The 22913-nt window shown below is 37.6% G+C and overlaps 1 protein-coding gene across 1 annotated transcript; it reads left to right on the top strand.

Annotated features, from left to right (window-relative positions):
* Positions 1 to 15105: 15105 nt before the first annotated feature.
* chrm3a (cholinergic receptor, muscarinic 3a) lies at positions 15106 to 20067 on the top strand. Its single transcript, XM_036134989.1, has 2 exons — positions 15106 to 15221; positions 16763 to 20067. The coding sequence occupies exon 2, from the start codon at positions 16782 to 16784 to the stop codon at positions 18711 to 18713; it is 1932 nt and encodes a 643-aa protein (XP_035990882.1). The 5' UTR covers positions 15106 to 15221; positions 16763 to 16781; the 3' UTR covers positions 18714 to 20067.
* Positions 20068 to 22913: the final 2846 nt, after the last annotated feature.

Here is a 22913-nt window from a genome sequence, read left to right as displayed (position 1 = left end):
TTAAAATGTTAGGGGCAGCGAGGAGATCTTTATGAAGCCTAAAAGTGTCTTAAGTAGGTAAGATGGTGGAAACAGAGAGAGCTGATTGGCTGATCCACCACCTAAACATGGAGGAAATGAGCACATAAACTGTTTTTAACAATCATACAATTATTAATATGTAGATAAGATAAACTTTATTATCCTCACAGGGGGAAATTAATTTGTTTCAGCAGGAGAATGGATTAAAGGTGGCTCTAGTAACAAAATTTTATTAAGGATAAAAAATAATAGGAAGAATATTGAATAATCATGACTAAAACATGGAGAAATGTACAAAGTACAGAGGAATTTGTATATTATTTACAGAAATGCTCTCACTACTAAACATTTTTTAACAAATGGAAAAGCCACTGTAAAATACATCCATAAATACACACTCTAGAGAAGATAAAAGAGTTGAGAAAGTTTTTTCTGTATTTTACGTGATAAATGTGAAATTTTACGTGATATATGTAAAGTACAGAAAATACTAAATCGTTATGTTAAGTTTTCTTGTGTGATGCCATCTTCTTTCAAGCTTTTGATTGCTGCACAGAACGCTTCTCACTTTCCAGGGTGGTGCGTAAAAACAGAGAAAAACACGTCCAGAGATAACAGGCACATCGATCTGCAGCAATGTGCTACAAAGTCTGCCTTTTTACTCCTTGATCCAAGGATCAATATATTTTCACCTTTTTTCGCCACTTTATGTCAGTCATTTTGCCAAATTTAGCACAGGTGGTGAGGACCGCACAAGGGATTGTGGGATGCCGTCTACAGCACCTAGACACAGTCTATTTTGCACGAGTCCAGATGAGAGCCAGACATTTTGCCACAGATCTCACCCAACCAGGCAATGCATTTTTAGTCCCACTTCCATCAGGATAACAATTCAGGAACATTAAATCAAAAACTAACAAACTTAAAAACACCTTCTTCCCCAAAGCTGGGGCTGTCGCCCCCTGCTCAAAACCAGCAGACCATCAGCCCAGTTCTTAATCTGCTACATGTTACAAACACTACTGGTCACACATGTTTCTGATCTGGTTAAAATCATTTATACTGTCTCTCACCTACAGACTGCTGTCTGACTTTTTGACTGCTAAGTACTATACTTAAGCTCCTCGGGGAGTGTTGTTGTTGCCCAAGGCAATCAACTGTTAATTTTTTTGTTTTTTTGGGATAGATCATCTCTTGCTGTGAATGCGCATTATATGTAATTATGTGTATTCTGAGCCGGTGTCTGCCTAATCAAAAATCTTATTATGGTAACACATAATAGCAATAAAGCTTTTTGATTCTTGAAATACGACGGCTTTATATAGGCAATCACTGCCAGTAAAATGTCGATAGGTGAGTTCACATTAATATTAAATAGATGAAGCAGTAATATGACCAGTTTTGCGAGTAAACATAACGAGCAAATCAAAATGATGATGAGGATGTAAATAAGGTGACTTCAAATATTTTGATGCTATATGACAATTATTTAATTTTGCTAGGTTTCATCATGTCAGAGATTTCATAATCAAGTCTAATTGGTTAATATCTCTCCTTTTGATTTATTTATTTTTTTGTACTATGAAACAACCACAGCTCTTAGACCACAGTGTCACACCTAGCAACAGGGTCAAACACACCTCCTCACTAAGATAAAACTAATTATCTCCTTACTCAGGGTTGCTCTTAGCAGTTATTTGAATCACTAAGCTAAACCGACCGTGTTTCTCCTGTGAATATTCAAAACAGTGTCACAAAAGTCTCAATCTCAGATTGACAGATCAAAATTGTCTGTTCCAACAAAAGTAAACAAGAGGATGCTGAACAGAAGTGTGCTACTAAGTCTAGCAGTGCAGTTTGTAGCTCTTGTACTCTGCCAACCTGGTCTTAATTCAACAGAGATCTTTCAGAGTGTCATGTTTTGGCAAGCACGGCCTCCTTGGCACTGTGCATGACCTCTCACTCTGATTATTATTTTACTTCCTCACTTTGTTATTTTTATCAGACTAAGCTGCTGTCAGGCCACAATCTGTTTATGGCTTACATGCCAGTGGAAGCAGGAATCAAGATTGCTGTAAAAAAGGACACCTCAATAAAAGCAGATCCCCTGGCTGCCCACAGTCATAAAGGAGAATAAACAAGGTTAAGGCAGAATAATTATGCTGAGCTGCTTCCTGGTATTAAGCGAACGGCGGAACTTCTTCCATCATGCAGGCACTCCTGTTTTTCTGAATCGCCAGGAGGTAAAGTTTGCAGTGATCACGTTTAGAATTGAGCACACTTGTTAAATAAATAGTTGCTATTTTTGCACAACTACGCAGATGCATTAAATGCACTGCATAATCACTTATTCCATCTTGTTTGAATTTTATGCTAGATATGAGTCCATATGAATTCTGGGACCTAGCTTTAAAAGTGCTTCTGTGCTACAGCTTTTTTTTTTTTTTTTGCATAGAACATGGCTACAGAAACTCTGTGTTGTTATATATTTATATTTTAACAGAAGAGTGTAGCTGGTTTATTTTTGCAGTCCAAACTTGCACATCTCACACAACAGTATCTTGACAACGGATCTTTGTTGACTGATACTGTACAACCAAAACTCTACAGTTTTGAAAATATCAATTAGGTTAAAATAAAGCAGTACCATTTAAGACACTTAGACAAAAAAAATGCCCATTGGTTTTTGCATAAATTCATCAAAACTAGTAGTAACCAATTTGATCTTTCTCTCTGCCCTGTCCTAAATGTGTGAACATATGTTTCATTCAAGTGTTCAGGAATCCATTGAACAATTACGAACATACTGTACTTGTCAATGTGGCGATTTTCCTAAGATGAGAAAGTATCTACACATCAGAAAGAGGCTAGCGTTAAGAACACATTAATAATCAATGGCTTACAGTGCTGACTCAAATCTTTGTTCAGCGATTATAAGAAAAAAATTCTTCAGATCGAAAAGTTATTGTCTGTATTCTAGAACTTTAAAAATTATTAGGAATATACAAATACAAATACATTAGTTCTTGTTTTATATATCAATACATTGGCAACATCACCATGTGTAAACATGTGTATGTTAAAACTATACTAATATTTTAAAGCTAAAAGTTAAACTTTTTGTTCTATTATAGTATAGCTTACCGGCTTTGTGTTTCTGTAGTATTCAAGATATACTGCTTTAGGTAAATAGCACTGAAACATCGGCTTCCTATGCATTTCATATCGTGGCTTTCCTAGTTTTGCATCTACAGCTAAAATAAGCTGCCACCGAGCTTTTAAACATGTTTCAAATTCTGTAGTATGAGCATCACGACATATGGAGCTACAGATGAGAAATGTACTTAAATCCCACATAAATGTTGCCGGAATAACATGAAAGCAGTGTTACTTGATCTTAAGCTAGCTAAAGCCCCTTTTAGACTGGTTCCATATGGCTCAAACCAGTAGTTTTTTCCTAATGGGCTTTTTTCAGCCCTGCTCAGCAGTAGGGCCAATCAGAGTGGAGTAGGGCCGAGATGTAACATAAACACACTGCTGTTTACTGTTTGGCCAAAGGTGAGGAGAAACAACAAGGTTTTCGGCAACAATGTCCATGGAAAAGTAAATCTAAAGAACAATGACATTAATGTTAAGGACCACCATCAACGGAGAGGGTCAAACCGAAATTTTATTTTAATATTTACAAACCATAAACTACACCGGAAGGAAACCAAAGAAAAAAAGAAGGACCCTTCAGCTTTCTATGTACAGATGCATTAACCTAATTCAGATCTGCAGATTTAGCGAGACTGTCTCTCATTTTACACATACTGAAAGCCATTAAGTTTTGTCTCTAAAGAGTGTTTGGTTCAAAAAGTATTCACAACACCCGATCAAACCACCGTGTGCAGGAGGAGGAGGAAGCAGGAAGAGGAGACCAGTCTGCAGCCGCCCTCCTCAGTGGATCTAACACAAAGTGCGAATAACTGTCATAAATAAATAAATGTCCAACCTGCGGTCAAAAGTCTGCGTTTTTTTTTCTTTAGGTCTTTATCAGCATTCTCGCCAAGGCTGAGGCAAAAACGTCCTCATAAAGCCTAAAAGTTTTACTCCATAAGGCAAACTTTGGAGCAGATCAGGGAGTCCCAACTCCCCTCTCCGCTTCTGTTACTTTATGTTTGTGTTAACATAACAGAGTAATGCTTGACAGGGCCAGGGTGCACAACAGTACGACTAAAGCCACCCCCAGGAAGCGTTCACTACCGAGCAGAGCCCAGTCGAGCAGAGCCAAGCGGGCAAAATAGAGTAGAACCGGTGTAAAAGAGGCTTATATGTTTTACCTGCCCTGATTAATTTTCACTCACCTTGGTGTGGCGAATGCTTGCATTGGCTCAAACAGCATGGCAGTCTGAGCTATTGTGTGGTTGATTAAACTATTTCACCATTTAGGGACATTAATAGACTATGTATAAAGCATTGAACCATCAATAAGTTTAACTTTTAAACTTTGAAGGTAAAAAAGGAGTTAAATTCCAAGTTCTTATACCTAATGTTAATTTGACGAGAAGAACTAGAAGACGCTTGCAAGAAGAAAACAATAGGGAGGCATTCAAAATATTGAACCTCCCGGACACATTAGATTCGGAAACACCTCCATAGAACAAAATGTAAATGCGCTGACTTTGTGCGTCTCAGCTGGAGGTGTAGCCAGCTGCGACTCTAACAGTGGTTCTGTCTGCCTGGGAAGGTCAATCAGAATGAAAGGCTTTTTGTTCGGCTTCAGCCTGTTGTATATTTTGGATGGTTTCCCACTGTATAGCAATCTGTACTCAAAATGGGCACAAAGAGCACTCTGGTTGTTCATCAGGCTTGGTTCTGACTCAGATGGATTTAAGCTCTGAAAGAAAAGGAGGGGAAAGGAGTTTTTGTGAGGGCCAAATCAATCGATCTGAAGTGGACAACATGTGGCCACATTGCACTAGCCAGCCAATACAAAATTGAAATCTATTATTTGTGTTTACCACATTCTTTAAAATATTCCAAGACCCTGAATATAAACAAAAGATCAATAGAGATAATAAAAAAACCTCCTGGATAGGGCTGTTTCATATCCAAGGTTTAAAGTATTATGACTTTTTCTAAAAAGCTTTTCAAAATTTGTAAATATGCTAAATAGGATTGTTCATAAAACAAATAGTGTCACACAGGCTTTTAGACACGTCATTTAAGCACAAGCACTTAAGGGTCATAAAAACATTGATGCATTGAACAGTCAGCACACCATCAGCCCTGGAGTGTTTGTGAACACTAAGTGATCATGGATTGTCATTCCTTTTTGAGGAACAAGTTTATGTAAGTAAAGTTTCATGGAACAAACAATGGCAGCAATCCAGCTAATTTGATGAAGTACACAGACAGACACGTTTATTTGGACCTTTTGTGGAAAACTATAAAAAACCTTAAAATAAATTTAGATGGTCTTGCAAGAGAATAGTCTCACACAGAAAAAACGTTTTTAATGCATACCTTACATTTCTGTAAGTTGCAGAATTTCTCTAAGTAAGCAGAAAGTTTGGGAATTTTTAACCTGTAACCCATGATTTAATTGCCATTTTCTCCTGAAGAATGGGAAAGACAAGAAAACATGTAGGTAGTCTGTAGTGTGTTAACCGTTCTAAGTCATAAAGTGGCAACATGAAAATATTTACTATCCTAACCTTTTCTTTTTCAAAAGTCGAATACGGTGTAAAGCAACTGGGATTGTGTCAAACATGGCTGGACCAGGACTCGGGTTTATCTTACAACTTAATACAGTGAAGAGGATAAGACATTTTTCTATGTTATACATCTTTACCAGGGGCACCGGTAAAGAGACTGGAGTGTTGAGAAGGTGGCATTTAAAGTTGAAAGTATCCCTGTCAGCAAGGGTGGAAAGTAAACTTGTTATATTTACTCACGATGGTGTAATTAAGTACAATTTGTGTGTACTTTGTACTTTTTAAGTAGTTTACAAGAGCTGAACTTTCACCATACTTGAGTATGATTTAATGTAAGTATTTCACTAAGTTACATTTTAAATTAAATCAGTTAATGAGTAAAGAAAAACAAAACAAAGTCACCAGAAGCAAAAGCAGTAATCCATCAGCTGGGTTCGTGGTCAGAATTATCAGATCCCAACATAGAGGCACATTAGTCAGATGTTAGAGGGGCTAGCAAATACGCATCAACTACAGTTGAAGTTGACCACTGAGAAAGAGAAGAAAACCCATAGCTTTTCCTCAAGGACCAGTTTAAGTACAAAAGAGGAAACAGCTTTATAATGCAATGTAAACTCTGACAAAAAAAAAAAATATATATATATCTGCATTTAAAATCTCAACATCAAACGTATGCAAGCATGTGGATGTAAGTAAATTAAGTTGTAGAATTTAGTGAGAAACTCTGCTCATCTTTTCTCGGACAGTGGTGCATGATAGGCTAATGTAATTATATTGCATATTAATTACACATTACTTAGTTGCATCCCTTGTCTAATTACAAGAAATGTATACTGAAGTTCTCTACAAGTTTTTTATTTGATTTGATTTATTTATTTTTGCAAGTGGAGTCATAAAATAATTTAATCTCAAGTTAAAGCATTCACTCTGGTGTTGGATGAAGTTTTTAGCATTTAGCACCTTTCTCCAAAGTGATCAAGATTAAACATGTCAAAATCTGTCAAAACAGCATACGCCTTTATAAACTATATTTTCTAAGAAACAAGCACATATCAAAACATCATACTACTGCACAAACATTGGTGTGCTGTTTCGACAAAATAACCTCAACTGACAGGGGGCACTATAAGAATAAACTACTGGTATGTCACACGGATAGAACACTGGATGTGTCCTTATGTGTCCTTAGCACTAACCTGGTGGCATCTAATTCCTGCATGTAGCATCCATAAAGTGGGCAGTATCTGGTTTATGTTCAAGACTTTGACCATGTAAACTTGCTAAATGATATTTTACCAATTGATATAAATAAAATTAGTTTTATCTGGTACTTGTGATTACAATTCATACTGGCTAAAGCTTAAAATAGAGGATGAGGTGCTTAGTTTGGAGTCAGTTGTTTAAAACTATTAGATATGGGATAGTGGACATATTGGACAAAGGATGTGATGAAGATCAGAACTGCCATGTTCTAAGGAAAACCACAGAGAAGCTTCATAGATGCAGTGAGAAATTCAGAGGGTTTATTGTGACAGAGACAGATGCTGAGATGGCTCCTTTAATTAAAACAGCTTAAGACTAATATCTCCTTTGTAAAATGCGCAAAATGGACTTTCTTCTGCTCATAAAAAAGTAATTTTTAGTTAAAGTAAAATTTCAATGATGTACTTTTTACTTTTACTTGAGTAACATTTTAATCTTGTAACTTGTATTTATGTAAAGTTTTATGAAAGATACTGTAGGTTTAGTTGATTACATTATTTTAGTTCCACCTCTGCTTGTGAGTCTTTTTGCAGCTTGGAAGAGCAGCTAAAAGACTTTAAAAAGTATTTTTGGTCGGTCTTTTGCAGTTCAAAAGAACCATATCTTGTATTTATGAAAGCAGAGACCATCTTCCTCAGAGGAGCAATCTACTCTATAGAAACAAAACATTTTTATTCCTACGTCTTCTTCTCCGCTGTGTGACTCTGTGACAGATTTTGATGATTATAGAGTATGAATGTTCCTTTCCATCGCACACGGTTTTCAACCTTTTTTAGAGTAGGTGCTCTAAATCAGCTTCACATCAAACTTTCTCATTTAAAATTGACTAAACTGAGAGGCTGTGAACTTTAAAAGTTGACTTAACGCATCCCTCATGTACTCAGGCAATTCCCTTGCCAAAAAAAGCACTAAATGCTTGTTCTTGTCAGCACTGAGCACCTGACAGATGGCCTCGGGCTGTTCCACAAGCCTTTCTACCGTCCTCTGGCAGAAACACCATCATCACCAGCTTGTGATAGATTAAGCTCATCCTGAACGAGAAAGAAAGTATTTTCCCTGCTCTTCCTCTTTAACACATTTCACATAGAATGAAAACAAACACTAAGATGTATTCATTTCTATTCAGTTTTACTTTAATATCTACAACAGAATGGATGTAACCAACATTAAGAGAGTTTATTTTGTATTTATACTTTTTGTCTATATAAATGTAAGATTATAAACAACACTATTTGCAATTTGACTGATGTAATTTCTCTCTACTAGATGGGTTAGGAATGGCTTTCTTCAGCTTTTTATTGTGAACATGAACATTTATTTTCAACTCAGCAATCTATCTTTCACCTTTTGCTTTAGCTAAATTCAAAAGCTAGCTTTTATGTGATAAGGAACAGTTACTATTTCCAACAATTACCATAGTATTATTTAGTATTATTTAAGTTACACATTGAACTTTTAATATTTAGCTAGTATAAGCTATTAAAAACTTTGATTGTTTATCAAACACAGAGTTTCTACAGAAGCAGAAGGGGGTAAAAGTAAAGCTGGGAAGTTTTAAAAAACAAAAAGCACTGAGTGTCATATTTGTATCTTGGACTATGTAATTGCACAGTGAGTAATCTTCAAAGGTACATAGCCACATCAGTAGCTCACTCTGGTTTCATACAAGATTATTTTGTCCTGTTCATGTATAAGTTGTTATCTTGGTGTTTTAAGCTTTGTTTCTGCTCAGTTATTAGTAAATAACACACTTTGTGTATATTTATTATAACAACGAAAGTACGACACTGCGCGTGCACAGCAGGGGATAAACAAGGAGTTTCTATTACTCCTAGCGAAGTAATAGAAACAATGAAGAATCGTTCAAGATCCATTGTAAAAAAAAAAAAAAAACACCACAAAATATATGATTCCAAGAGGGAAAGAGTGGAAGAGCGCTGGGAACACAGTATGAACGTTTGTGTTCCCTGAAGCGGAAGCCAGATTTCATGATGAATGTATCAATCTTTGTGCATTGAAAATTACATAAAAACAAAACTACACAGCAGTTTAATTTTATCAAATGATGCATACACAACTGTACACTGGAGAAAATTTCACGGGTCCAGGTTTTCTATCAGGGTTTGTAGAACGCCTGGAAGCAGTTGCGTGGGCTTTTCCCAGTGACAATGCACAGACAAACACCCATTTCTGTGCAATAGATTGTTCCATTTCTTTCGTGAGCAAGGCATGCACCTTCCCTTGTCTGTGAAAGTTGGGAAGTGATCCACTCGATCATGGTGGATATTAATCTTGGACTGTTGGCCTCTGTATGCATCTGGTGTGACTGTGCGCAATCTCCTCCCTGGGAAGACCTTCCCTTCTTCTTTCCAATGTGGTTTAGGGAGCAGAGTCTCACACCAGTGTGCTTTTGCACACCACAGCTTTTGGCATCTCTACGACACAGGAGCTATCCATTGATGATGGCCATTTGCCAAAAGACGCAGAGGTATCGCCGGTAGGACTTTGTAGGGGAGCAGTACAAGGTCACCACACAGATCTTATCACCGTTTTGACTCAGAGTTAGAAGGACTTGCAGAGATCTCCTCCATCTCTGTCATTTCTGTACTTTCCTTTCTTTTTCCATAAAAGGACTTTGCCCTGCTTGAAAATATTATTAGGGAGCAAAATATAGTTATACTGTTGTAAAGGTAACAGCTGTGCAGGATAATATCTGCTACTGCCGTAATTATTAACATGACTACCGAATTGAAACAAAATTTTGAATAATGCACATTGCCCAAATGTCGACCCCTAATCTGGCCAAGTAACACCACAAACTCAGTTTGAAAGAAAACTTTCTTCATCAGAATGTTTAGAAAAATGTCCTAATTGATTTTAAAAAATGTATATTAATGTTTTATTGAAAATAAGTGTGGCTAATATATAATTACTTATCCACAAGGAAGCAGGTTCTACACCCCTGGTGAAGTTTTCTGATCAGGCTGATAAAATGATGAAAGATAGCCTGAACATCTACATCATGTGATCTAGGTGTAAATACCAAGCAAGACTTTTGATAAATGCTAACTTGATGCATGAAAACCTCCCAGAACACCCCCTATAGGATGTTAAGCAGTGTGCGCACTGGTGCGCTTTGCCTGTCTAAAGGGTATTACCAATAATGTTTCTATTTTTCCTTTCACTAACACCAGCACTACTAATAAGTATGGGTCTCCTGCTGCACTACATGTTGTCTATGCATGTTTATATATGTCTGTGTCTCTTTTCTTTAGCAAATCAGATTTGTTCCCTAGATTACATTATCCGGAGCTATTAGTTAACTGTGCCATGAAACTAAATGTACGACCATAATCCAGTACGTTAGGCAGCTGCTTCAAGCATAAACCAGGGCCACCCCATTTCTTAAATACAATTTTGCAACTGTGGTTGTACATTATGTCATTAATTGATCTGCTGTCTGGGAATTCAAGATAACATGTCTGGCTCAGAGCACTATGTTTTTTTTGTTTTGTTTTTTCAGCAAGGCTTCTTTGCTCAGTGTAGACAAAATCGATAGCTGTACAGTTATGTGGCACTCATTGCCTGATTGTGTTTCATTCCTAAACCCACACAGTCCCCCCATACACCCAATATGACCTGTAGTAGATATATGAGTATATTCCATTGTCTGTGCAACAGCAAATCATCAAACTATCAAATACAGCCACATGCTTTACTTATAAAATGTGAATTATATGGAATTAAGCAATTAATTGTCATCAATACAATTTCTGTGCTTGTATTCTCTCTAACGCACTAGGCATTGGGTATTAAAAGCTAGCAAAGATTTTGTTGCAAATGTAAGACAAGTTCCATGTGTGATTTATGTAACTGTGGGTATACTGGCCACCCTCAGTGCACAAACAATTGTGTGCTAAGAGATCATGCGCCAGGAAACAGTCATCACTTACAAACCATCCCTCTATATTTCCTTTAAGTTGCTGTGCATTCAGGATTTCAAAAAAACACATTAAAAAAGATGATAAAATGTCTTGAGATAATAATTGTTATTTTTAGCGATATAAACAAACTAGATTTAATAAAATTGTTGTATTATTAAATCATTGCAAATGACCAGCAATTAGACACATTAGACACTAGATGCATACAGTTACTTTGAACAACATTCATCTTCCTTAGAAATCTTAAGATCAGTCAAAACAAAACGGTTGTTTTTTCCCTTCATTGTGTCACATAAGTTAAAAAGTGTACAATTTTCATATTGTCTGCATAAACCCATGCAAAGCCTCCTTCCTGATTAAATATATATAATCAAACTTTACCACTGTTAATAATTTCACCTGAATCATGCAGTAATATATGGACTAATGATTCCCTGACAGACTGAGTTTATCTGTTGCACTGCACTGAATTTTAATTATGCAGTCTGAGAAATTTTGGTGTATCTCACACTCAAATACTACTAATAATAATCAATATTCAATCAATTCTGAGGGTTGCATGCAAATAAGCCACACATTTTTTTTTACCTGATCTTAAGCACAATAATAAATCGGGGTAATTTTTTCTCCCCTTGCCGCACATTAGACTAAGTCAGTCATCAGAGAACCACTGCTTGCCTTGCATTTCAACTCGATATGCTTATATTTAGCCTTGCGTGAAAATGTGCTGTGTGTATGAATCTAAACAAGATCTTTCTTTCTTCTGCATGTATGGTCAGAGTTTTGTTTTGACAGCAGTTCCACCTATTTGACAGCGCACTCGCTTCAGTTCAAGCTGCTGTGCTAAAGTGGGTTTTGATAAATGCAAAGTCCTTCTTGTCTCTCTGCAGATGTTCTTTTGCACACAGCTCTGGCTGAAAGTGCACATTAAATAAATTAGAAAATGGAGACCAACGTGTCCATATTGTACCGCACATGTCTGTATCACTGCTCTGTTAAATTAGATAGCTGAAAATAGAAACTTGATAGCACACTAATTTGCCTAGCTCCAACCACCTGGCCCAATCACCCGATTTAGATAGATCTTTGGACTTGACTTGGATTCTATAGTTCAACCATGCTGGGACCCAGTGCCTCAAAAAAAAGGGAATATCCTGCAGCACAGTAAATGAGTATTGATCTTCTTGTAACTAAGAGTGCTACACTTATACGTGCTTGGGAGTTAAACTTTCTGTATAATGCTTGGCTTGATGCTGACACCACAGTGATGCCAGAGCACTAGTACCTGGTTGCCAACAGGACTAAAAATGTAAATTGCCATCAGGCACTTTTTTCCTGAAAAAGCTTTCTCATGATGGAAAAAAGGAAGTATTTACACAAATATTTTGTTATTTTTTTTTGCCAGTATAATTAAATTATTTGACCTTTGTTTAATCAGTTTGGTATTTCTGGATTCGAGGAAATGAATTTAAAATTTAAAGGGGCCATATGTAAAATCCACTTTTTTAACCCTTAAATAAATTTCTTTGCGTACTTGGAATGCTGAAAATCTGAATGTAGTCTATCAAGGTGCTGCATAGATATTTTTATATTATTTTTGGGTCATATTTTTCAAGCCGTTCAGTTTTTTCTGTTACCGTCAGGTTTGTTGTAGATGTAGCAGGACTGAAATGCAGGCAAGAGCTTGGGAGCTGCGCGTTTTAAGTAAATTAACAACTTACAGGCTGGGTTGGCGTAGACAAAGACCAAGAACTGAACAAGAAGCTGACAAGACATAGGGGTAGCATAACATAACAGAGGACCTAACAATAAGTCAAAGGGAACTGGCAGAATAAATAGGAGAGGAGACAGAGGAAAAGGCAGATGAAAGCAATCAGCACAGGTGAAAGGTGTAATGACAGTTAGGCTGAAAAAGAAAGAGAGCAATGATCTGAAACAGACAGGAGGAAAAGTGAACCAAACAAGAATACAAAATCATGGTGAATCAACAGACTAAGACAAAATACTCACTGGATGAACTGAAGACAGGCAGGTAGAAAAATAAGGATCTAATGGGAACAAAATCAACAGATTAAAAAGTAAATGGCAGAATATAAATGATAACAAGAATGAGCAGAATCAGACTAATAAACAATATTATAAGGTGTAAACAGAAATGGACCTCATGAGCCCCAGGAGCCTAAAAATAATGACCTGGGGATTGTGACAGTTACATCACAGAACTTGCTGATGAGCTGCTAAACAAGGTCATATACTTCGAGTTTACCAATTTCGCGAATCCACCGTTTTTATTTCTCGAAGTGATTTGTAGTCCAAGCTGAAGAATGCCTAAGCAACAAGTAGATGAGTCATAGGCTGCATCCAAATTTTCTAATTATAGTATTAAAAAAAAGGGGGAACCTAGGGGTAAATTAACAAGGAATTCAGAACAAAGCACTCTGTACTTTTTAAGCTCTTATCTTCACACTGACACATTTAGACTTTCTTAAACAATAAGATGTTCAGCATGTTGCTTTATCACCCCCTCTGTAAAATTAGTGTTGTAAACGTTTGAAGTATGCTTTGTTTTCTTAAGAGGCTTTTAAGTTTGTGATCTGTCATAAATGTTGCACTCTATCTGCATTGTTTTGTCACACTTCAGTAATTTTACTTTTGGCTATGGTGCTTCTATTCAGTCTTGGGGCATACATGCAAAGTGTGTTTCTGTGCAGATATGCTGCACACAATATACAGTGTGCCTTTGAGCATGCATGTGTACAGTAAAGTGAAAGGTACATAAGTGAAATATGAGTGTGTTCTTTATGTGTATTTGTGCAGGAATAGTGAGGTGGTATATGTTTCCAGCGTGGACAGCAGGGGGGCCCCTTGATAATAATTGTAGCTGTGTGGGTTTAGTGTCCCAAACTGTTCTGAGATGCTGCTGGCTACTGGGGTTATTTAACAGCTCTGTGGGAAGTCTGTGATGTTTGAGGCACAGGTGCTGCTCTTAGCTTCAGATGCGTGTCTGTATGATGAAATACTCAGAGCCATTTTCATTTAAAGCACTACGGGGCTGTTGGGATCTGAAATCCTTGCATGATTGGTCGATAGCACTATTTATGTGCTGTGGGAAGAGTCAGGTGGTTTTACGACTACTGAGTGTCAGATCAGCTTGTTAGCTGATACTTGATGAATTTTTTAGCATTTTAAAAGTATGGCTAAAATGCATATTTATATGGTGATTCCAGAAAAGTCCTGGCAACAACTACAGACACAGTGGATAGGAGAGAGAGGTTTATAGATACAGAAAAAGATAGAGAGAGATAGATATAGAGAGATAGAGATAGAGAGAGATATATATATATAGATATACAGATATATATATGTAGATATATATATATCTACAGATATACAGATATATATATGTAGATATATATATATATATATATATATATATATATATATATATATATGTAAAAACTGGGAACAAGAGCAATGCAAGGTAAGGTAAATCTAATTACCACGCTGTGAGCAAAAACAATCTGGCATCTGCTTGAGGGTATGTGCTCCTCTTTAAGCTTCTCCTGATTAGTCCTAATGAACTTGACATAGAACTCATGTTTCCGGTTTTCACTAAGAGGAGAACCTATCTCACATGAGTCTGGTGTTCTTTTAGATCTTTGGAGAGCATCCGGCTGTCTTCCCGGTAGACAAAGAAAAAAGATGCAGATCTTTTCGTAGATAGTGGGAGATGGCTGTTCATACCGAACGGGGATGTGCTGGAGAATTTTCCCCTGCTGAAAGGAAGTCTTTCAGGGGGGGTGACAGAGATCCAGGGGGTGAATGCTGTTGTTAGTGAGGTGAGGGAGATATTGGCTGTCGAGTCACAGAGGCGGTGAAGAGGGGGCAGAGAAGGAGAACGAGCTTGTATTCACAGCGTTGGAGTTGAAACAACCAGTAGTTATGGGCAACATAGGAATCTTCAAAAGCAGATCAGGAAGGCAGCTTGTGGCGATCAACCTGAAGGCAGAAAGCAGAGGGATGAGCTGGTATGAAAGTGAACCACAGGAGTACTCTCATTTCATAAGCCCTTGAGCACAAGGAAACGCTGAGGGCTTGACTATACCAACTGTGTGGGATCATCACGCAACGAATGGCTGTAATGCTTATCTCTATTATTGCTGCAGGTGGTAATTGGAATGACACAGGTATACCACGTGCCACAGGAATTGATGGAATTGCGAACTATCCAGGGTGTACCTTGCTTCCAGCCCAGTGATCGCTGGCAATAGACCCTGCAACCTGCTCAGAGCAGGTAAAGGCAATTGATGAATGAATCTGATCTGGATGTCATCTCAAGTACACAGAATTAAGCTAAAATACAAGGAAAGAACTGTGAAAAAAATGATTTCCCTTAACAGCTTTTTTTTCCTGTTAAATAAATTTATTCAGATCAAAGGTTGGATGACGAAAATAATAATTCAGAGGGCAATTATATGACAGAAATAAAATAAAAATGTCTTATGACTATCTTCTTATTGAATCTTTTAGACATATTTACCAGTGGTTCCAGTAAATAAGTAATACATGGTTTCACACAAGTGTTACAGTAACAATTTTTGCAAACCTACATTAGTCATCCTTTTGAACAGCAGGACAGAAGTAGGCCTGTAGAAAAAATCTTAAATTAAATTCTATGTTTTTTTTCCCTTGTCTCCAAATTCCCATTTGTACGAGGGAAGCCTAATCCACCAAGACCATACCTGAAAATGAAAGGAGTCAAACAAGTATCTGTGGCTGGTGCTAAACAGTTTTTCTCTTTGCTTACTGGTGAAGAACCATTCAGTAAAGAGCTGGGAGACATCATGGTATGTTTAATCAGTGTTTGCCAATAATCAGAGTACTTCAAGCCTTTTTCAGGCCCTTCTGTTCAGCTTCTGCATTGTTGGTCTTGCTGCGTTAGTAAGAAATTGTTCCAGTGTGGCTCTCAAAACAAATGCATCTTATTTTTAATTTGTCATGATCTGCTTTTGCAAATATCAGGATCTTCTTTTTATTCCTACACTTGTTAAGCATGTATGTTTGTTTTTCTTTACATCACTTAGAATAGTGTTCAGAGTTTACTTACTTTTCCTAAACTTTTCCTTTTCCTAAACTTCCACTACAACAAAGCCCTTCAAATTGGTCTAAGAAAAATTCAGCTAAACTTCTGTTATAGTTTTCTTGGGGGGGGGGGGGGGGGGGGGGGGATTATGGTGTTTTTTTTTAAAGGAAAACTGTATTTGCTCTTTTGAAAAGACATCAGACTGAGCCATCTCTGTTGAAAAAAAAAATATGTTGATGGTGTCCATGCAACCAATGTTATATGAGCTTTGAATGCTGATTTATTTATTTATTTATTTATTTTTTGCAAACAAGGTAACTGTATGAAAATATAAAGCCTGTGTATATGTGAAGTGAGTGCAATTTGTTCATGTCTAGAAAAAGAAGTGATGAATGCAGTCTGTCTTTGTTACTGATGCAAAATATTGTTGATTTAGATCTCAAGTTGTGATAATGATATAAAGAAATACATTTACTGTGTGCATACAGTTTGCCAAAGAATACATATAAATATTTGACGAAGAAATAAAAAAAAACAGAAACATTTTTGTCAACTATACAGTGGCCCAGATTAATGGAGTAGGCCTATAGCCTCACCTGCTGGATGTTAACAGGATTGCCAACTCTACTAATCTATTTTGTCATTGTACCCATCTTTTCCCTATCCTTTTTTCCTTTATTTTTCATATCCCTTATCTTCTTCCTTCCCTCTCCTTCCCCTTCCTGCCTCACTTTCTCTGTCCCTGACTGCAGAATATGCCAGAACACAACAATGAGCTCCAACATCACAGAGCCTGGTCTCCTCTTGCCTGCCAACCCATCACCACGAGTGGCTGGAGCCTACTCTCAATCCAGTGCGCTTCATCAAGGAGTCATTGAAGGAGTCCCATGGATGGTGATTGATGAGAATTCCTCTTTCACCAACAGACCCCTTAACTTCACTCCTCAACCTGGGAATGAAACAGCAGCCCATGACCCTCTCGGTGGCCACCCTGTGTGGCAAGTTGTCCTCATTGTTTTACTGACAGGCACGCTTTCACTGGTCACCATCGTTGGGAACATACTGGTAGTGGTGTCCTTCAAGGTTAATCGCCAGCTGAAGACAGTCAACAACTATTTTCTACTTAGCTTGGCTGTAGCTGACCTCATTATAGGAGTAATCTCCATGAATCTCTACACTGTCTACCTTATAATGGACTACTGGGCCATGGGCACCTGGGCTTGTGACCTTTGGTTATCTATTGACTATGTTGCAAGCAATGCATCAGTTATGAACCTTTTGGTTATTAGTTTTGATCGCTACTTTTCAATTACCAGACCTTTGACCTACCGGGCCAAACGGACCACAAAGAGAGCTGGAATCATGATTAGCCTGGCTTGGCTTGTGTCTCTTGTTCTGTGGGCCCCAGCCATACTGCTGTGGCAGTATTTTGTGGGTCAAAGGACAGTACCCCACAATCAGTGCTATATCCAGTTCCTTAAAGAGCCAATCACAACCTTCTGCACAGCAGTGGCAGCGTTCTACCTGCCTGTGACAATAATGAGTGTTCTCTACTGGCGCATCTATAAGGAAACTCAGAACCGCTCAAAAGAGTTAGCTGGGCTTCAAGGTTCAGAAGGCCGTGGCGGGATAGGGGGAAGGATTGGAAAGGTAAGGGGGGAAAGAGCTCGGTTTGTACATCAGACTGGAAGTTCTAGAAGCTGTGGTAGCTATGAGTTGAACAGGTTGTCTAAGAGAAGGAGCACATGCCAAGAGCTAGTTGGGCGATTCCACTGCTGGCCAGGGGTTCGTTCTTGGAGACCTGGTAGTATCAGGCATGGAGATGGTGATCCGGACCAGAGCAGCAGTGACAGCTGGAACAACAACGATGCAGCGGCCTCTTTGGACCATTCTGGGTCCTCTGAGGATGAAGACTGTGGGGGAAGAGACATGATTTCTAAAAGTCATGCCATTTTTTCCATTGTCCTCACCCTTCCTGGCATTAAGGCTGCAGTCAACTCTCATCTTACCTCATGTGAGGATTTAGATGTCGCCTCAGAAGAGGATCCTCTTAGGGGAGCCGAGTTCAGCCAAGACAGCTTGTCAACAGTCACCACCAATGCCACTGCTCCTATTACGCCTGAGGGAACAAACAACAGAGAAAATAACTACCACCAACGTTTCAGCTCACGTAAGACACAGTCAATGTCCACCATTCAAGCTAAGTCTAACCAAGGGTTTCTGGATGGCACCCCGTCAACCACTGCCACCGACGGCACTACCCCGTGCACAGCCACCAAGTCCTCCTCTGTTCCACTGTCTTCTAAAGAAGCCGCTATAGCAAAGCGATTTGCAACGCGAACCCGGACTCAGATAACCAAGAGGAAACGAATGTCTTTAGTGAAGGAGAAGAAGGCAGCCCAAACACTCAGCGCCATCCTCTTAGCTTTCATCATCACCTGGACGCCGTACAACATCATGGTGCTGATTACAGCCTTTTGTGAAACTTGCATCCCAAAGACCCTGTGGGCAGTGGGGTACTGGCTGTGCTATGTTAACAGCACAGTCAACCCCATGTGCTACGCGCTGTGCAACAAGACTTTCCGAACAACCTTTAAGATGATACTGATGTGCCGCTGGGACCAGAAGAAAAGACGGAAGCAGCAGTTTCAACAGAGGCAATCAGTGGTCTTCCACAGGGGGATTCCAAGGGAGTCTACGTAAAATGACTATAAATTCAGTCAGTTGTTGACACATTTCAACATTCAACACAGGACAATGGAAATAAAGGTGTCTTTGCCTAAAAATCCACAATGTCCTTGTCTGCTGTTTTGCAAAAATACAGCAACACTACATGGTGTTCTTGTGATATGTATTTATGTCAGAGCATCTATGTACGTTGTCAAATGGGTACATGTGGGAAGGGTTGCCTAAGGTGAAGTCTGCAGATGAACGTTTTTTCTTTCTCCAGAAGGAAATCTCAACCATTACACTCTGGTTTCTGCTGGGAGAAGATGACAAGGAAATAACAGTAAAGGGCTTTTAATATGCATTGCAGGTGAAATATGTAAGTGCAATTGACACATAGTAAGCGTGTCCATGTCACGGTGGATGATTTACATTGCTTACAACTTCCCTCTGTGGTTAGCTGGATTTGTAATGTGCAGAGGGGTTTTGCATAAATAACTGTGTATCTGTAATATGTTCCTGAGAGCCAAGGTAAAAAAGGAATCTTGTGTCCATTGGCTTCTACCTTTAGTTACTAGTTTGCAGTGACTTCTTCTTGACTGGCATGTGTTTTTAGCAGAACTTCTGTGGACTATCTTTCTACATGAATATAGCTTCCCTGTGTATTATGGAGTATAAAAAAAGTTCTTAAAAGGTGTCCTTACTCTCACTCACCAGAGAACTGTTATTTTTGTGATTTTGATTTTTAGTTTTCTAGGTACACCAGAAGTACCGAGCCAGTTTGAAAATGGTACATTTGATGAAGTGAATTGTGAATATTCTGTGCAGCACCACAGTCAGTGAACTGCTGTTGTGTTCAGTGTGATTGTTGTAATTTTCTATGGTGAACACAATAGGTACATTGGTTGTGTTTTCTGTGCTTGGAGTTTCCTGTCAAAACCAATGAGTGTACAATGATGAAAAGGTTTTGTGCATTTCTGATCTAGTAAAACAAGACTATTTGCAAACACAGGTGTACATTTTTGAAGATATGTTTTTTTTTTTTTTCTGGTTTGGTTACTCAATGAAATTTCTACAAAGGTAACAAAGGAACAATTGCGCCCTCTGGGGGCAAATATTGTAATTTCAACATTTGTACATTTAGGGTCAAAAAGTTTGAATGATTTCAACATCCAAATACGATTGCCATAAACATCCAAGGGATCGAATCTGTGATTTTACTTTTTATTATAAAGCCATGCAACGTTTGATTTGTCAATATTTTTTTAATAATAGCTTGGGTTATACAGACAACAAGCAAACATCACAGCAACTAAAAGCAGTCATACTGTATTTGTATTTGTAAAGCGCATCCGTCTTTTTTAAAATCTTAAGTAAATGTTTTTGCCGAAACATTCTAATAATGTGCAAAAGATACTGAAGGCAAAAGATGATCTGTAATATAACAGGTGTCATATGAAGAAAAATAAATTGATATGGTAATTGTAGTGTTCATCTTTGTTTTTAATTGTGTGCAAATTGGATGTCCTAGAAAAAAGAAAACCCTCTGCCAACAGTAGACATGTCAGCCTGCTTTAAGCATAATTTACTTCCATGTCATCATTGAGACATATTTATTTCTCTTTTAAATTTATTTATGTTCAAATATACCAATCATATATATTTTAAGTAAATAAACAGATGTTTTATGTGTTCATGATTGTGTGATTTGCCTTAATATTTTGATTTTTGCTTTCAATTTTATTCACACAGCGCAATAGAAATTATCACAATATGCCTCATTCTCTGACAGCACGTCTTTGTTATTGTTATGATTTCATGGTGAGATTTGAAACTTTTTGATAATGCCGTTTTATCTTAAAGATCATTAAAATGAAAGTAGTTTTAAGTCTTGCTGTTGTGAGGTATTGTGATGTGACCTTCGGACATGTGTTTATTAAAGTACTGATCTAAATAATGTCATTTTATTGGTTTGTCTGGGATGATGAGAATTCCAGTTGCTTGTCTAATAACTGACTGGCGCTGGTTCATTATGGGGCATTGACTAGTGTCTGACACTCATGAATCGTTCACTTCTGATCAAGTAAAAAATACTTTTCTCTTTAGATTTTACCATAAGCTAAAACTCAGAATTACAAATTCTACATCAACCTGGAGAAACTATTTCCAGTTTTACTTGTAATTTAAGTAGTTTAGGTAATGTAACAGAAAACTCAGTAAAACTGCACTTTGAAATAAAAACAACCTACAAGAGTTAGTTAACCATTTTCAAATAATAGCACAGATACAGATATATTCAGATAAAATGCAATCCGCGATGCTGAAACTTTTAGTTCTGCACCATCTCTGTTATTTTATATTTTTTATTTAATCAGCCAATTCTATTAGGATCTTGAGGGTCTGAAAGTTGCTTGTACTGGGAGGGCACAGCTGAAGCTTGTCAGCTGATTGACAAGATGGCCTTAAAAGTGGCACCAGGCCAAAAATGGGGAAGAATCAAGTTGCAAATGTTTTTGCAAGGCAAAAATCCCCATTTTCATTTAATTCCTATGTCACTGTTCAGCAACCCAGCTCCTCTACTTATTGTTCACTGAATAAACACTACAGTCGTCTTTGACTTTTATACACTTTTGTGTGGCTCCGTATTGTTGAGGCCTGATAAAATTAGTGAAGGCAGTCAGACACAGTGCTAAATGGAAGATGGCGACAGAGTTTAAACATGTGATGAGCAAAATACCAACTTCATGTGACCCATTGCTAAGGAGCAGCCCAGAGAAGAAGACAGACACCCATTTGTGTCGTGTTCTTCAGACAGCACTAAAACAGCAAGGAGAGTCCAGCAGTAAGGCAAGTAAACTACCATTTGTCATACTGGAAAATAAAAAAGCTTCTTATGCTTACTGTATAGTTAAGTTAGATTGTCTTAAACTTTATAACTTGATTTATATAGTGATCCTCTCTTGTCTTTCAAATAAAGTAATTTTGAGTTTGTATTAACTAAGCATATCTGAAAATGTTTTGTGTATTCGGCAAAAAAAGAGAATGCTTCTATTGTTGCAAGTTTTTACAAAGAATGCTTTAACAGCAGTTGCAATGCTTATTGAACATCAGTTTGAGAAGTTTTTGTTTTATCTCATTTTATGTTTAAGAAGTGTTTGCTTTGATACGTATACCCTAAATTCTTTTTTGTGTTCATTAAGTCTTGTACAATTATTGCAGTGTGTTAATCAAATGAGTGGAAAGAAATTCTAAGAACCCAAATATCACATGTTATTTTTGGTCATAGAGAAAAATTTTCATCTTTTGATAGATTAACATTTAAATTGAGAATGTAAGATCTTTGAAGTTTAGTTTAGTAGGACTGGGAGTTAAGAGGAGTCACTGGGCCGAGTCCTCTGCGGTTCCATTGCACATTACCCAGTTAGAAATGGTGAAGTCACACAAGAGGACTTTATCTGTGAAATGAAGGAAAACCATGCCCAACTGAGAGGATCAGCTTTTTCCCCGCTTGTTTTTCTCCAAACATAAGAAGTTATTACATTTATTAGATTCAAAAACTTTATTTAGAAAATGTAGCCTTTATAAGATGTCTTGGTCCTGTCCATCAACCATAGGGGATATTTTTCTTCTTCTTTTCAGCCATATGAAGTTATAGTGCGGGAAGGGCATGCAAAGCTGAGCTCATTCATTAATATTTTGCAGGACATTCAGCAGATACACTGGCGTATTTACTTTTTGAAACGGTATTAGAAATGTATATCCATGTATTGCCAGTAAATGTTTTTTCTAATGCAGCCGTATTGGTGGCTTTTGGGAGAAATCAGGAAAAGCCAAACAAGAGTAAACATATGCAGTTTACTTACTGCATGACCAATTGTGATGCAATAATGGAGGTTTTGAAACAGCTCATCTCAGACACCAACAAAACCTTTAGTTATTGCCATAAAATGGCTGGAGGTTGTTGTTTTTTTAGCACTTGAACGTTTTTAGAAGCAGTAGAGAGCCAATGGAAGTACAAAAAACTTGCTTAAAGTGATTTTTTTTCCCCTTCATAATAGTCACCTTTAAACCATACCGTTGTGTGCACATCAAGATTTGCTGCTAAATTACTATGCATCACTTTTAGTCAGCAGTTTTTATCTTTATAATTTGGCTAATTGTGATTCTGGTTTTGGCTTTTTATAATTATTGCAAGTTACAGGAAAAGCACAATTTTTCACTTGGTGAGGAAGTCGA

This window comes from Fundulus heteroclitus, unplaced genomic scaffold (assembly GCF_011125445.2).
Source record: "Fundulus heteroclitus isolate FHET01 unplaced genomic scaffold, MU-UCD_Fhet_4.1 scaffold_972, whole genome shotgun sequence".
Lineage (NCBI taxonomy): Eukaryota > Metazoa > Chordata > Actinopteri > Cyprinodontiformes > Fundulidae > Fundulus > Fundulus heteroclitus.
This window is presented reverse-complemented; position numbering and strand designations above follow the sequence as displayed.